The sequence below is a fragment of the Nothobranchius furzeri genome, chromosome 5, assembly GCF_043380555.1.
Source record: "Nothobranchius furzeri strain GRZ-AD chromosome 5, NfurGRZ-RIMD1, whole genome shotgun sequence".
Lineage (NCBI taxonomy): Eukaryota > Metazoa > Chordata > Actinopteri > Cyprinodontiformes > Nothobranchiidae > Nothobranchius > Nothobranchius furzeri.
In genome coordinates this window covers 48,559,771-48,573,643 of record NC_091745.1, presented here as the reverse complement: position 1 = coordinate 48,573,643, position 13,873 = coordinate 48,559,771, and the positions used below count along the sequence as shown (strand labels likewise).

Here is a 13,873-nt window from a genome sequence, read left to right as displayed (position 1 = left end):
TCGCTGCCATCCTCCCTGTGGGAGAGCAGGTCTGCATAAACATGAGCTCATTAGTTTGGACAGCAGAGGTCACCATTTCTCACACACTCCTCCAGCATGGATTAGTGAGTGGAGAGAATCAGAACATAGGGAGTAACTGCATGGCCTGTAGGATCTCACTGCTAAGTGGTGACAGAGGCCCAAACCCCCCCCCCCCCCCCCCCCCCCCCCAGCCACTTGGGCCATCTCCTCCAGGCCCCATCTTTGTTCTTGTGAAGCGTCTTGTGATTTTTATCTTGAGAGGCGCTATGTTCCAGATTGTTTCTTCTACATGGGTCTGGAGGACTGGGCACCTAAAGGCTTTTCTTGGTTCAAGCCCAGTTAAAAGGGTCTCCTGTGGCTCCAGAGGACCAGGGGGAGTTTAAGATCTTACTCTCGGTTGAAAGAAGCGGATTTCTGGGAAAATATCGGTCAACTGGGACCTCCGGGTTTCTGTGGACGACCGCTGACGTTTGCCTTGTTGATGTTTGGCCTCAATAACAGTCCCGTTTGCAATACCCTGACATTAGGGCTCTGGTCCTGCTGATGCCCCTTTGCTGTTTAATGACCCTATGACGAGGCGTTAATAGGGTCAAATCTGTGTGATGTCACCAGTCAGCTAACAGTGTGATGTGAGGGACAGATGAAACCGTAGCTAATTAGCAGTAATTTGAGTTAAAGTGCACGGACCTGTCCAGTGGCATCAGCACCTGCGGTCAGGCTCGTTTCAAGAGTCAAATGCAGTAAATCTTCGAAACAAACGGTTTTCTTTATTCTCCTGAAGCAGACTCAGCACAACGAGGTACGATCAGTTTTTATTCAGTGTTTTACTCAGATTAGTGGGAAGTTCTGACTACCAAAGTAAAACCACACATCCTAAAGTTCCTACGGTGTGTTTACAGCTGCTGCTCACACACGGCCCAGCAGAACCCAGGTTAACATTTATCACGTTCTCATGAACTTCACATAAACAACAGAACAGAACCCTGGCTCCCATCGCTACAAGGGCAGAGGTGTCCAGAGTGTGACCCCTTGGTCATGTGATTGCAGACCCAACCCGACCCGTGTGTGACTCGGGGACATGTTTCTGACACGGTGGATACAGTGGCTGATCAGACTGTGTGTAAACAAACCATCCCGTGCTGATCCTCTGATTTCCCCCAGTGGTGGATCTGCTTTGGTTACCAGGGAAACGTGGTTTTGCGGGATGACACGATAAAGGACACAAGTGAAAGCTCCAGCCTTCAGACGGGCTTTAATGGACGACGGCGTGGATAACAAGGATGAGTGCCGATGTGCCTGCGGCCGGCGTCGCTCTGCAGCGAGCAGAATCAGCGCATCTCCAACAACGGTTCAGTCGGCGCCGTGGTGACACCCGCGGTCTGACAAGCTGCTGCCTGGTCTACGTGTGCAGTGCATTGTGGGAGAGATCAAAGAATCCGGGATCAGTTATTAAAAAGACACCAGGTGTAAACGGACAAGACAGGGACAGAGCAACGTCTCACTCCCCCCTCCATGGCCGGACCCAAACAGAACCAGGCTGTAACCTGGAAGCTGCCAATCATTCTTTTTTCCTAAAAAAAGCTTTTCCCTCAGAGACTCTGTCTTTGGTTTCCTGCAGTTTCCCAGAGAGCTTGTCCTTCGTCTCTTCCATTTTCTCAGAGATGCGCTCTTTTGTCTCCTCCATCTTCTCTGTGAACCTGTCCCTCGTCTCCTCCATCTTTTCGGTCAGTTTCTCCTTCGTCTCCTCCATTTTGTCCTGGAAGTACTCTTTGACTGGCGGCGGTGTGGACAGATAGCCGTGCTTACGCAGGTACTGGACAGACAGTGACGTCCCCCCAAGAGTCACGGCGTACCGGGCTGGAGTAGCAATCTGTAGAAGAAGAAAGACCAACAGCAGCAGGTGAGCAGAAACACCTGAATCCTTCACGGGGTACTAGTACGACCCTAGCCCTTCTGTGATTGGTTAGGTGTAACCACATGGCACACGCCCCCAGGTGTAATGAATCCAGCTGCTCCACTTGGTAACAAAACCAGGATGCAGCTGACGGGGGGCCTTTGAGGAAACAAACCTTGTACATGGCGTATGCAGTCAGAGCATATCCACTCGACGAGTTTCTCAAAAGGCCAACTACTGACTCTGGTAGACCAATCATCTCCAGGAACGGCACCACATTCACACCTCTGAAGGAGATGAAACACACAAGTTAGACGTCTTCTGGGAGGAGGCTTTTCAGTCTGAAAGGGTGCAACACTCACTTCATAGCAGCATAGTAGAAGGTACCAAACCAGACGGAGGACGTCGCCAGGTGCACCGGGATCAACACCTTCCCGTACTGTTTGAAGGTCTTCTTGAACCTCTGGTAAAGACCGATGGACTTGTCCTGCAGCGGGTCCACCTCCACAGGCTCAGGGTCTCCTTCCTGTGATGGAGGTGTGGAGCTGGACTCTGGACCTTCCTGGGAGGGGTGGTGCTTTGGTTGATGAGCTGCTTTGCTGCAGGCAGATGCTGAGAGCCATCGCAGACCAACAGGCTGCAGCGGCGGAGGCGACGGGTGGAGCAGACAGCACCGTAACATTGCAGCACGCTCAGGGGCGGCAGCAACCAGCGGGCGCACCGCCGCCACTCGCCACAACGTTCCGTGAGTCAGGACGCGCCGGATTATCATCTTCCCTCCTCCGTGGCGCTGCTGTGATGCTCAACCACAAACCGCTGGGAAAAAAACACAAACTACATTATAATCAGTTTTAAGTTTCTAACAGTGAAGATCAGAAGCTGTAATGTCATTTGTGTTAAAACCTGAAACAAGATCTACGTCGGTTCTGTTGCAACCCAAAGCAACACGTTTCTGTGACACGTTACCATTTAACAGATTCTAGCCCTGTTTATTTTCTAGGGAAGTCTGAAGTCACACCCGCTTCATGAGGTGGAATCAGAGATGTCACTAAACTAGATATGAACGTTGATGGGTGCAGAATACAAATAACACAAAAATAACCAAAGACAGGACACTGTGTAAACGTTATAGGTGAGTTTCTACCTAATACAATCACAAGAAGAGGAAATGACTACATCCGTTTTATCCAGACAAGTAGAAAAGGTCCAAGAAAAGTTTTGTTTTAGAGGATTTGAACTCCAAACTTGTCCCTGAATAACGAATAATGAAAGCAGATTCACGATCTAATGAGAAACGCCATTATAGGAGGTGTGTCTGATAAAAACAAAAGCAGAGAAAACTTTATTGATTTGAGACAAACTTACATCAGCCTGTCGAGACCGGAAGTCCTTACTGGTTCCTCCAAAATAAAAAGGCCAGTGGAACAACTAAAGTTATCAGGACGCAGAAAGATACAGTCGTGGAGCTCTCTATACAGCCATGTGTCAGGCTAGCGGACATTGGGCTCATGTGGCTAGGGGACAAGGGGTGAAGCACCCAAACCCCGGGTGTTTCCCGGCAGATAAAAGGTCCTTATCACAGGGCGGTTTATTCTGGTTCGGTTATGTCGCTTAGCTCACAGTTAGTTCACTCTGAGCTGCCAACGTCGCCTTTTGACGCCTGACATTAGCTAAGCTAGCTCTGCTAAGCTCCGCTAGCTGTGACTAGCTAAGTCAGCGTTGAATACAAACAAAACACTTACACCGGAAGTTATGTGTTGAAGTCCAAAAGAAACAGCACTTCTGAATCTCTAATGCCATGCGAGAAGGTTTAGCTGTCAGCGCCTCAAGTACCACATTTTCTGCTGCACCTGGACTGTGGGCAGCATGTAACCTCGATCGCGCAATGCAAACTGGGAAATGTAGTACTTTCTGTAGGTCTGGTCCGTTGGTCTGGCCAAAGCCAAAGAAGAAGCGCTAGTGGGTTGCATTAGCGTAGAAATACATTTCCCAGCATGCCCGCGCAGGGTGACCCACTGGGACAGTAGCTCATAAACCGTGCGGCGGCTTGAAACCAAACGCAGACATTTTATATGAATGAAGAGCGTTAACGGCTTATTTAGCTAGTGTCAGAGATTCAGCCAGAAAATATAACTTTTAACTTGTGCTGTTAAATTTAGTCTGAACTCTTGTCCCCCGTTATAGTAAACATTTGTGTTTGTAATCAGAGGTTAAAATTATAATATATTTGGTTATAGATGATTACGACAGAGGAAAGTGTGTTATTTTGTTCAATCAGTTTGATTTGGGAAAGCGAATTTGTTGTAATTTCACCAAGTTACCACAGGAGAGCGATATGTCACCGCTTATCGGTATCAAAACGGACTTCTTTCACAAAAACTTATTTTCACGTGTATATGTATATTGTGTGGTCAAATCATCATCTTATATTATATCGAGTTTGCTCATTCACTATTCTTTTCTTTTATCGGGCAGTAAGCTCCTTTTTTGCTAACCCGTTTTTGTAGTGATGCCAGTACATGTCCACCAGAGGGCGACTGCTGCCCCGGATGAGCTGTTGCCAAAGATCAATATAGACAAGACAGTTAATCTGCTTCACCTTGATCCGTAATAAGCTCATTTCAGAGTTACAGAGTTTCAACTTTATGGTGTGACAGTTTACTTGGAGCAGCTTTGGCTAGTTTGTTCATAATTTGGTGATATTTGATGATGACTTTGTATCATATCATCAGAAAAATGGGCCTTTATCTTTCTTTTTGACAGTGTTATACATTTTCTCATGATTTTTACATTAAAAAAAGAAAAGCTTGTATTTTTATTTCATTTAAGTTAAATATTTTAAACTAAACCTAATAAGCCCCTGGTCTTTCATTTCTGGTTTCTGATGAGAAAATGTAGGTATGAAAACACTGTGAGACTTTGGCATTTTTAAAGTTCACAAATACATCTGAGAGACAAATAAGACTAAGCTAAAAAAGAAATCTATTTAAGTTTTCCACAAAAAAATCTGCCCTGTTGTCTGTTAGTTGATGGCTGTTTTGTTTTTTGGCCTTCTCATTCTCGTTTTACATTTATTTAGTGAGAGCTCAGGAAATGGGACTTCTTCCTACAACCGGTGGGTTGCTGGTTCAAAACCCTGCTTCGTCTGTCTCAGTGGTTGTGTCCTTAGGTGAGACACTTCACCCCGCTTGCCTGCTGCTGGTGGTCCAAGGGTTTGAAGCGATTTGGTAAAATGCTATCCACGTGTAGGTCATTTAAAATGTCCTAGCTGTTTACTGAGGAGGGTGTGGACAGGTTGGTCACAGGGACACGCTGAATAAAACTCTCTCTCACACCTAGGGACAGTCTGGTCTGTAGCCCCTTCTACAAGTCAACAACGCCGCTCTGCTCTGGTGGAGCCCGAGTCACACAGCTGGATCAGACGGTGGTGCCTTGAAGCCTGTAGCCCATCTGCACTTTATGGAAGCTGGACTCATTTTTGGTAATCCACCAGTGTTACCAGAAGAGAGCAGCCTGTTCCCACCACTGAAGGTGGCGCTGTGGTCCACAGACAGCTCTGGAGACAGGCACCAGCTCCCCACGACCCTAGACAGGGAAGGGCAGCTAACATAGCGAGTTTGGTCCACAGATGGAAGACAACCCAGTACCAACAACAACAATAATAATTATAATAATAGTACATTTTCGTTTATATCATGTCTTTCAAGTTACTCTTGATCATCATGCACAACATACTGTATAGTACATACATACATACATACATATAGTATACTTTACAGTTACAGGGTGCTGGATTTGGGATGGAACCCTCCATGCATGGTTAGGAGCCACCATGTCTCAACATCTGTGGTCTGTTTTTCTTCCTTTGGCCACTTTATTATTCCTGCAGGATATCTGATTACTGGCAGATCTTGTTGTTGCCACTGAGCTGACTTCTTAGGACTTGACTTCCTCATTGCAGGTATTTAGCTGTGGTTCCTTTCCTTGCAGCTGCATTAAGGTTGCCATTTGCTTGTGGGATACCGAGGTACTTGTAGCTGTCCTCGATGTCTTCTATTGTTCCTTCTGTGTGGACTATCTTCCCTTTCTTTGTCACCTACCAACCACACTTCTCAAGTCTGAATGGCATTCGGGCAGCAGTAGCTCAAGAGGTAGAGCGGGTTGTCCAGTAATCAGAAGGTTGCAGGTTTGATCCTGGCTTTAGAGAATTCTGCTGTTGTGTCCTCAGGCAAGACACTTAACCCAAGGACACAACAGCTCTATGTCATCCAAGAGGATGGTGGTTCCATTCTGAGTCGGTATCCATCGCTGGTCTTGTTGATTATTTGGCCGAGGGGGTTCAGACCCATGCAGAACAGCAGCGGGGACGGCCGTCTGCTGGGTATTTGCCACATTTGATGGAGAATTGTGCAATAAATAAACTTTATTTCACAAATAGCAAGAAAATCCCAGAGTTAACATTCATCAGAGGATCATGAGGAGAAAGTCATAAACACAACTCATTAATTCACTCACACATTCCAGAGAGCCTTACAGTGTTTCAGCCAGAGGCTGGCTAAAGGTCAGAGTTCAGTTATTGATTCACAGTTATACATTTTAAAACCGAGCTACAGCTGTGAGAGCTTCATAAGTGCGGGTGAAAATGGCCTTTTGCATCAGATCATCTTCTTTCTCCTCATTCTTATTGTACTGGGTTAGGGTTGTGATGAACAACTGCAGGAGGTTGCTTTGATCATTTCATGAGCCTTCCTCATGGACAATCTAACTTACGGAAGACAAACCTGAGCTTGTTACAGAGACACGCTTGTTTCACCACCAACACTTTTCCAAAATGTCACTTCTTCTTCTCTACCCTCACTTAGTGGAAGGTTTCTTTTCCCACAGATAAACTAAAGGTTCAAGGCAGGGAGCCTAACCAGCCGTGTTCATTCCTTTGTGCATCACTTTGGAAAGGATCCACTAAAATATGCAGTGAGGATAATTAGACATCCTGCAGACAAGGCAGATATAACACCGGTGGAAAGACTCGGGTGTCCAGCATAGTAGCTAAAAGCAGCGTTGGTTCTGTCCCTGTTCTACCAGCTGACCGTTTCCTGAGGATCTCAGAGCCCTGCTGGGCGTGGATACAGGAAGGAGAGCCGACTTGTACTGTGACCTTTGCCAATGAGAGGTTTATGAACTAGCAGAAGCACTTTGAAACTGACTCTGTAGTTTACTGGAAACCAGTGGTGGCTGGTGAATTTGTTTTTGATGGGGTGCATTTTTTGCTGTCTGTTTGCAGATGTGCTAACCTCGCATCACCACTAGGGGGATGCCAAATTACTTTTCTCATGCAGAGAAGTCTCCTCTCAACATCCTGTTTAAACATCAGTTATACACAAGCCTTTAGTTACACACCTGTTCTCAGTTACACACCTGCTCTAAGATAAACGTGTCTTTGGTTACATGCAAAAATAATCAGTTCAAGACAGATCCTCAGTAGAAAGTTTCCTATAACCTCCAGAGGATCCTGGCTCAGTACAAGCAGCCATCCACCACGACTCACTGGGGATGGACAAGACAGGCACACACACACACAGACACACACACAGACACACACACAGACACACACACACACACACACACACACACACACACACACACACACACACACACACACACACACACACACACACACACACACACACACACACACACACACACACACACACACACTTTGCTTTAATGACTGCTGTTGCTTTGGTTTCTGCCTCTTATTATTTTGTCTTTTGTCTAGTTGTTGCGTCACTGGGTTCATTTTAGCCACACATAGTATAATAAAACAGCATTTACTAACTAGTCGTCTCTGTTTTCCATCTTTTTCTAATCTTTTGCTAAAATCACAGAATTGTGTGATAGATTATAACATTTTTTGTTGTCCTTAATTGAAAAAAATATTTTTCTTTTCACAGAAACTGAGCTATCCTTCATGTTAGGAAATAAAAGTGGTATTGATCCCAGCAGAGTTATTACTGTTAAATTAAATGAAATTGGTGGCTATTTTTCTTGTATGAATGTAATTTTGTCAGGCTTCTCTAAAATCCCTTTAATTTCCTGAGTTGGGGCAAAGTTCACCAAGAGCAGCGCTCCCAAAGCTTGAGGTGCAAGATATTGTGATTTTATAGATCTTACCTTAAAAGATGTACATTCTGTGAAGAGGATTTATTTCCAAAACTCCAATCCTATGTCATAAACACATATTAGCTTCATGTGTGCACCCCAAGAGTCAATATAACTAAACTGTGTCTATTAATTGCAGTCACAGCAATAATTGGGACAGTTGCCGCATCGACGGACGACATCTCATCACAAACACCCTCTAGTTTTGTGTCTATAGCCTTGGTTCAATGATCAGAGAAGGAGTCAGATGTTGATTTTTTGGGTTTTCTGTTTCAGCGTTTTTGAATGTTTCTGTCAGATGTTTTGTGGTTGACAGTGTAGGATAATGAGAATTGTAAAGGTTTTTAATGGATGGTTAAATTAGGTTCATACACACTCAATATCCCCAGTGTTGGTCCTTCTAAACCTCAGTGGAGTCCCCAACATGCAGTCAAAGAACCTCTGGTCCAGACATTAGTAAGTAGGTGGGTGGTAAGTAAAGTTTATTATTTTGCACCATTCACAGGAGTTCACTGGACCTGGACCCAATGTGTTGATGTTCTGCTCCTGATCAACTCACTTCTGACTGTGTTCTTCTGGCCCAGTGCTCCGTCATTCTGGAAGAGACCGGTCATGGTAATCCAAAAGGGTTCAAATGAAGGCAGCTGGGTATTCAGGCCCCATTAACTAATATGCAGTTTTGGAGAGCTTTCTTGATCTCATGGCACAACACAGGAGAGCCACCTCTTCAGGTCAGGACTCTGCAGTCCACCTACACCTGAAGTACAAGGGACACATTCTGGACAGAGAAGATAGAAGGATTGAGAGAGGAGTAAAATAAGCTATCTATGTCAAACATGGAAAACCCACTTCAAATAGGGGAGGGGCTTAGGTTTCACCTTTCCAGTACCTATAATGTAGCTTTGAATCTCATTCCTAAGCATTTTCAGTCTAGGTCACACCTTCTCTCTAGATTCATGTGTAACTTCAGCTCCAACACATTCAATTCATTGAGTACTGTAAGAGGGAGAATACATTGCTTTTAAGCTTAATATACTACCTTTACTCATGACCAATAAGATGTGATATTCTATATAAATATAGGATATCACATCTTATTGATCTTTGAATGTTTAATCAGAAGAATAGGGATTCTTTGCATTTTCAGTGATCATAAACACACTTCGTATTAATTCAGACAGAGTCAATTTTATAAAAAGTAAGACATTTATTTTATAAACAAATTGAAAAACAAGACAAGTTATAAATAAGACGAATGTGATGGATGAATATAAGTGGATGGAATGTGATGTGTGATGATGGAATGGTGTGTGATGTTTACCAGAACCTGTGTATCTGAAAGAAATTATGAATTCTGGGTGTAAGAATTTGTGGTTGTTATAAGCTGAAGAATTGATTTATCAAAACAGCATCAGATGCAATTTATGTCGTGTCTACGTACCCGTGATCGGAGACCCTTGTGGTAGATCCGGAATGTCAGGAGTCTGTGTGGACCCCCCCAGGTACCGAAGTCCGTAGGAACAACTGCGGTACGACCAGTTCCAGTCTAGAGATGTCTCCAGGTCACAACTGGTAGATGAAATTATTTGCGTCTAGAACAGCTGTTTGTGAATAGCTGAAGGAGCAAGTCTCTGTGTCGCTGCAGCTTGTTGAAAGCTCTGATGGTTTAAAGTCCCTTCAGGATGGGTCACTCCGAAGATGTACTTGAACTGAACTGAGCTTGAGCCGAGCTTGAACTGAATCACTCAGGAAGTGAGTTCTGTTTAAATAATTCTCATATTATGATTACCTGGCCAATCGGGACATGCCATGTTAAGAGGTGTTAACAAACAACCCTCAGAACATCACACCTTCTTTCAGATAAAAGGTTCTCTGATTTGTGGTTAAGAACATATCTATGCACATGAAATTACTTTACCCTTATTATCTTGTCGTGTGTATGAGTGTATGGCTGATTAGCTTGTCACATAGACTGATTATCAGACAAATGGATCATAGCAGGACAATATTCATTTCAACCTTATTAACTTAGGCACAGATTAATCAACCTTATTACAGTTTTTCTCAAATGCTAAAACTGTCAGAACCCAAGCCCCCGGACCGGCCTCTCCCAGCTAACCGGCCTCCATCTTTGACCACATTTCCCAGCATGCTCCTCGTGGGAACACCCGGCATTCTCCCAGTCACACCCAAGCCTATATATGGAAGACGCCGCACCGGCTCTTCACTCAGTCATCGTTTCATTGAAACCCATGATCAGAGTTCTCTACCGAATAATCCAGACATCAAACATCCTTACCAAGCTCAACTCCCGTACCCAGTCGGCCATCGTGACAAAAACACAAAAGCCAATCCTCTAAACCAAATGACCAGTTGTCTAAACACATTTACTAAATCTAGCCATCATTTTCCAACATCATAAACACATTTCACATGAAGACACAATTCACAAAACACAATCCTCCGTTCTCATAAATCTAAACACATTTTTCCTTGCTACAACACAAGTTGCAAAAGAACTCTGCTCATATTCTCAAATGAAAGCTCATGTGATGCCAAATGCACTAATTGAACACAATGAACACACCTGTCATCATTCATTTCACACAACGACTCAAAATTGAAGACACTTGTTGCTAATGCTGTGACCACATGTATAAAAGCAAGTTCAGAGTGTACAGTTTGCTGAAGATTCCAAACAAACACAATGGATGTAGGCAGAGTCAGGGGAAGAGGAATTCGATTCAGAGGAGGGAGAAGAGCTGGCCATGGAAGAAGAGGAGCAGGCCAACGAGGAAGAGAAGTTCAAATCAGAGGAGGAAGAGGAGGAGGCCAACAACGGAGAGAAGGTCCAGGAGGGAGAGCAAGACAACCTCGCACCATCATTACAGAAGAGATGCGAGCAACAGTCAATGACCATTGTCCATGGCATGACAACGGCTGAAGCAGGACTAAGAGTCCATCCAAACCTGAGTAGGTTCGCCGTGGCCACCATTATCAGGGCATTCAGACAACACAACAGGTATTGTACTCTATTGCTTTCTTTGTCACAATACAGTTTTACAAGCATGTGAAAGTAGTATATTGGTTTCAAATCAGTTGTTATTGTAAAACATGTCGATTGACAACACATGTTTCTTTCTTTAGAGTTGAAAGAATGCCACATAGAGGTGGGAGGGTTGCCGTATTTACAGCGGCACAAGAAACCATCATTGTGGATATGGTTCGTGAGAACGACCTCATCAGACTTTGGGAGATCGGGGGGTACAGTTTTTCCCAATTGTTTACACACATTTTCTGGTACTTGAGACACAATTACCACAACATGTAACCAAGTAACCAACCCCCCTAATCAATTTTGCGAAACTACAAGCACAATTCCTGCTTTGCACTCAAATTTCAAATCTAAAACACACTTTTCTCAAAACACTACACACAATTCTCTGCAGTTGGCACAATGTTCATACAGGAACTATCTTGTTCTCACAAGGAACACACAGCAAACTGACTCTCTTTCTTCCAACAGAGGCCCTTTAGCAAACATCAGCTTAGTGAGCGAACTGAGAAACAGAACCATCTTTAGTGGGGTCTCATTTGGTCAGTGATCCATCAGAACATGTGAAGCTGAGAGCAGGCCTGTGACGATGTTCACCTAAGCTGACTAAAGACCTCCCTTTAGTCTCCGTTCAGAGACCGAGGCGGTCCACAGCCTGCATCCAGAGTTCCTTCTTTAGTTAGTATTCTGCTGGCTTCATGTCTCGCCCACTCACTTTTCTTATCAATTCACTGCGGCTATGCAACATTACTGCCTTTAGAAGCATTTTCTCTGCACCATGCAGCCACACTGACCGGAGAGTCCTCTTGTCTAATAAAAATACAATAATCAGCTCAGAAAACCCCCAGGGATCAGATAAGCTAAAGACAAAGCAGAAAAATCTTTGTTCTATCTGAACTATCTCCCTCCCCCCCAGACTGACCAAACACCGAAGTCGCTGACTGTAAAGGGCACCTTGCAGGAACTTTAGTTCAGGAACTTTGTGTTTATCCTTCAGAAGATCATTAACAGGAAAATCAGGAGGAGGAGAAAGCCTGGCATGCCCCTCATCGTGCTGGAGTAACCAGGACCACCCAGAGGAAAACGACAAGCTGCTTCTGTGGATTTTCTCCAACAGACCAAAAGCATGTCTGTCAGGTGAGTGTCTTATTGGTTGTTTGTGCCTGTGATGGACTGGTGACCTGTCCAGGGTGTCCCCTGTCTCTCTCCCACGGGAGTTTAGTTTGAGCGCAGTTCGATGGAGTTAAGAGGACCGGATCGTTTGTCAAAAGCCAAGATCTCCTGGCCACCAAACCGCCGCCCTCCCCCACAGATGCACCGAGAAATTCTGACCATGAAGACAAAGAGCAGAACCGATGAAGTCCGACCCTCACCGGGCACTGGTCCGGCTTACTGTCGGCAACACAGACCAGACTCAAACTTCCTTTGTCCACAGACTGAATGACCATCTCCAGATCCATGAAACACACGTGGAGTGTGTGGTACCTCCAGCACCCTGCAAGGGTAACGAGTCGATCCGCGGTTCCACAGCCTGTAACGAAAGCACCCTACCTATCACACGTGTAAATGAATGTAAACTATTTACTCACTTGTTTCCCTCGTGTTGTACAACTATCAGGTTGACTTTCTGTTGTACGTGTCTGTTCTATCTCACTGTGTGCCTGGTACTTTATGTTTATTCTTGTAAACCTGAGGAGAAAAAATCACATCTGCTGATCCAGGATGTAGAAATGGTCGATCAGACAGATGTCAGACATTGTTGCTGAGTCTGGGGGTGTGTGCGAATCCACGGGCAGGATGCTTTTGAGTACTGGTCCTCGCTGGTCTAGCAAGGCCGGGTCCTTGCTAGACCGCTAAGACTGGAACCCAGCGGCTCTGAATTCAGACAGTCTAGCCTTCACCTCTACGGTGGCCCGTAGGTCCCGTCACCGCCGTGGCGGCAGCTACAAGCAAAGGAAAAATGCTAAAGCTAGCGAAAACCAAGCAGGAATATTAAGGAGCTACAGCAGCTTCACGTCCATCAGCAGCGTTTGTTCACAACCGTTTTCAGGTAAAGTAGTTTTGTTTATTCTAGAAGCTTTCAGGACTTACATGTTAACTTTAGATGGTTTCATGTATGTTTTAAGCTACAGAATGAACTTGTTAAATGTACACAACACATTACTACTGAGTATTATCATGTAGGTAATTAATATAAACCTAATGAATTATAAATGTTGAATGCAGCAGGATGTTTTCTAATGCAAATTGGACCTTAGAACTTCTTATTTAGCATCAAATGGGGGTAAAACGTTTTTAAAAACAGGCTTCTTATTAAAATGGCATTGAAATTCTTTCAATGTGCATTTGTTTATTCAACATAAGCCTAATAATGATTAGATTTGTCTTAAAAATGTAAATTCTCTGTAGTTTTTATTTAACTATTCCCTGCTGCTTTTCTTTAAACTGAACAGAACCAGTGTACTGCAGGTTATATGTTTTGTTTTACATTTTTCAATTAAGAAAACACTCTTTTTTTAATCTATTATAGGTCAGCATGCACTGTGCTGCACATCTGCCTCCGTGTTGGTGAAGTTGTGGACCTGGAGGATGAGCGTGAGGAAGATGTGTGTGGAGGAGGTCAGTGGTGCTCTGTCCTGCAGGAGGTACCAGCAGACCACCACTAGTGTTAACAGGCAAGTCATTTATGCAGAGCCTCTTAAAAACAACACTGTGGTTTTATTTGCTGAAGAGTCACAATTGTT

General features: G+C 44.4%; 1 protein-coding gene across 2 annotated transcripts; it reads right to left on the bottom strand.

The window, feature by feature from the left end:
* Window positions 1-1,346: 1,346 nt before the first annotated feature.
* Window positions 1,347-3,799, bottom strand: fam210ab (family with sequence similarity 210 member Ab). Of its 2 annotated transcripts, none has more exons than XM_015949356.3 (4): window positions 3,658-3,799; window positions 2,278-2,731; window positions 2,091-2,202; window positions 1,347-1,891 (listed from the first exon to the last, which is right to left on the bottom strand). In XM_015949356.3, exons 2-4 carry the CDS (start codon window positions 2,685-2,687, stop codon window positions 1,580-1,582), a joined length of 834 nt encoding a protein of 277 aa, XP_015804842.1. In that variant the 5' UTR covers window positions 2,688-2,731; window positions 3,658-3,799; the 3' UTR covers window positions 1,347-1,579. The 2 variants fall into 2 exon arrangements, with proteins under 2 accessions (XP_015804842.1, XP_015804843.1); XM_015949357.3 differs by lacking the exon at window positions 3,658-3,799 and adding an exon at window positions 3,281-3,491.
* Window positions 3,800-13,873: the final 10,074 nt, after the last annotated feature.

Excerpts from the sequence above, each read along its gene's own strand:
- fam210ab (XM_015949356.3), bottom strand. The coding sequence starts at position 2,687 with ATGATAATCCGGCGCGTCCTGACTCACGGAACGTTGTGGCGAGTGGCG. Across the intron at positions 2,203-2,277 it reads TTCTACTATGCTGCTATGAA|AGGTGTGAATGTGGTGCCGT; the intron begins GTGAGTGTTGCA and ends CATCTCCTTCAG. Across the intron at positions 1,892-2,090 it reads CTGCATACGCCATGTACAAG|ATTGCTACTCCAGCCCGGTA; the intron begins GTTTGTTTCCTC and ends CTTCTTCTACAG.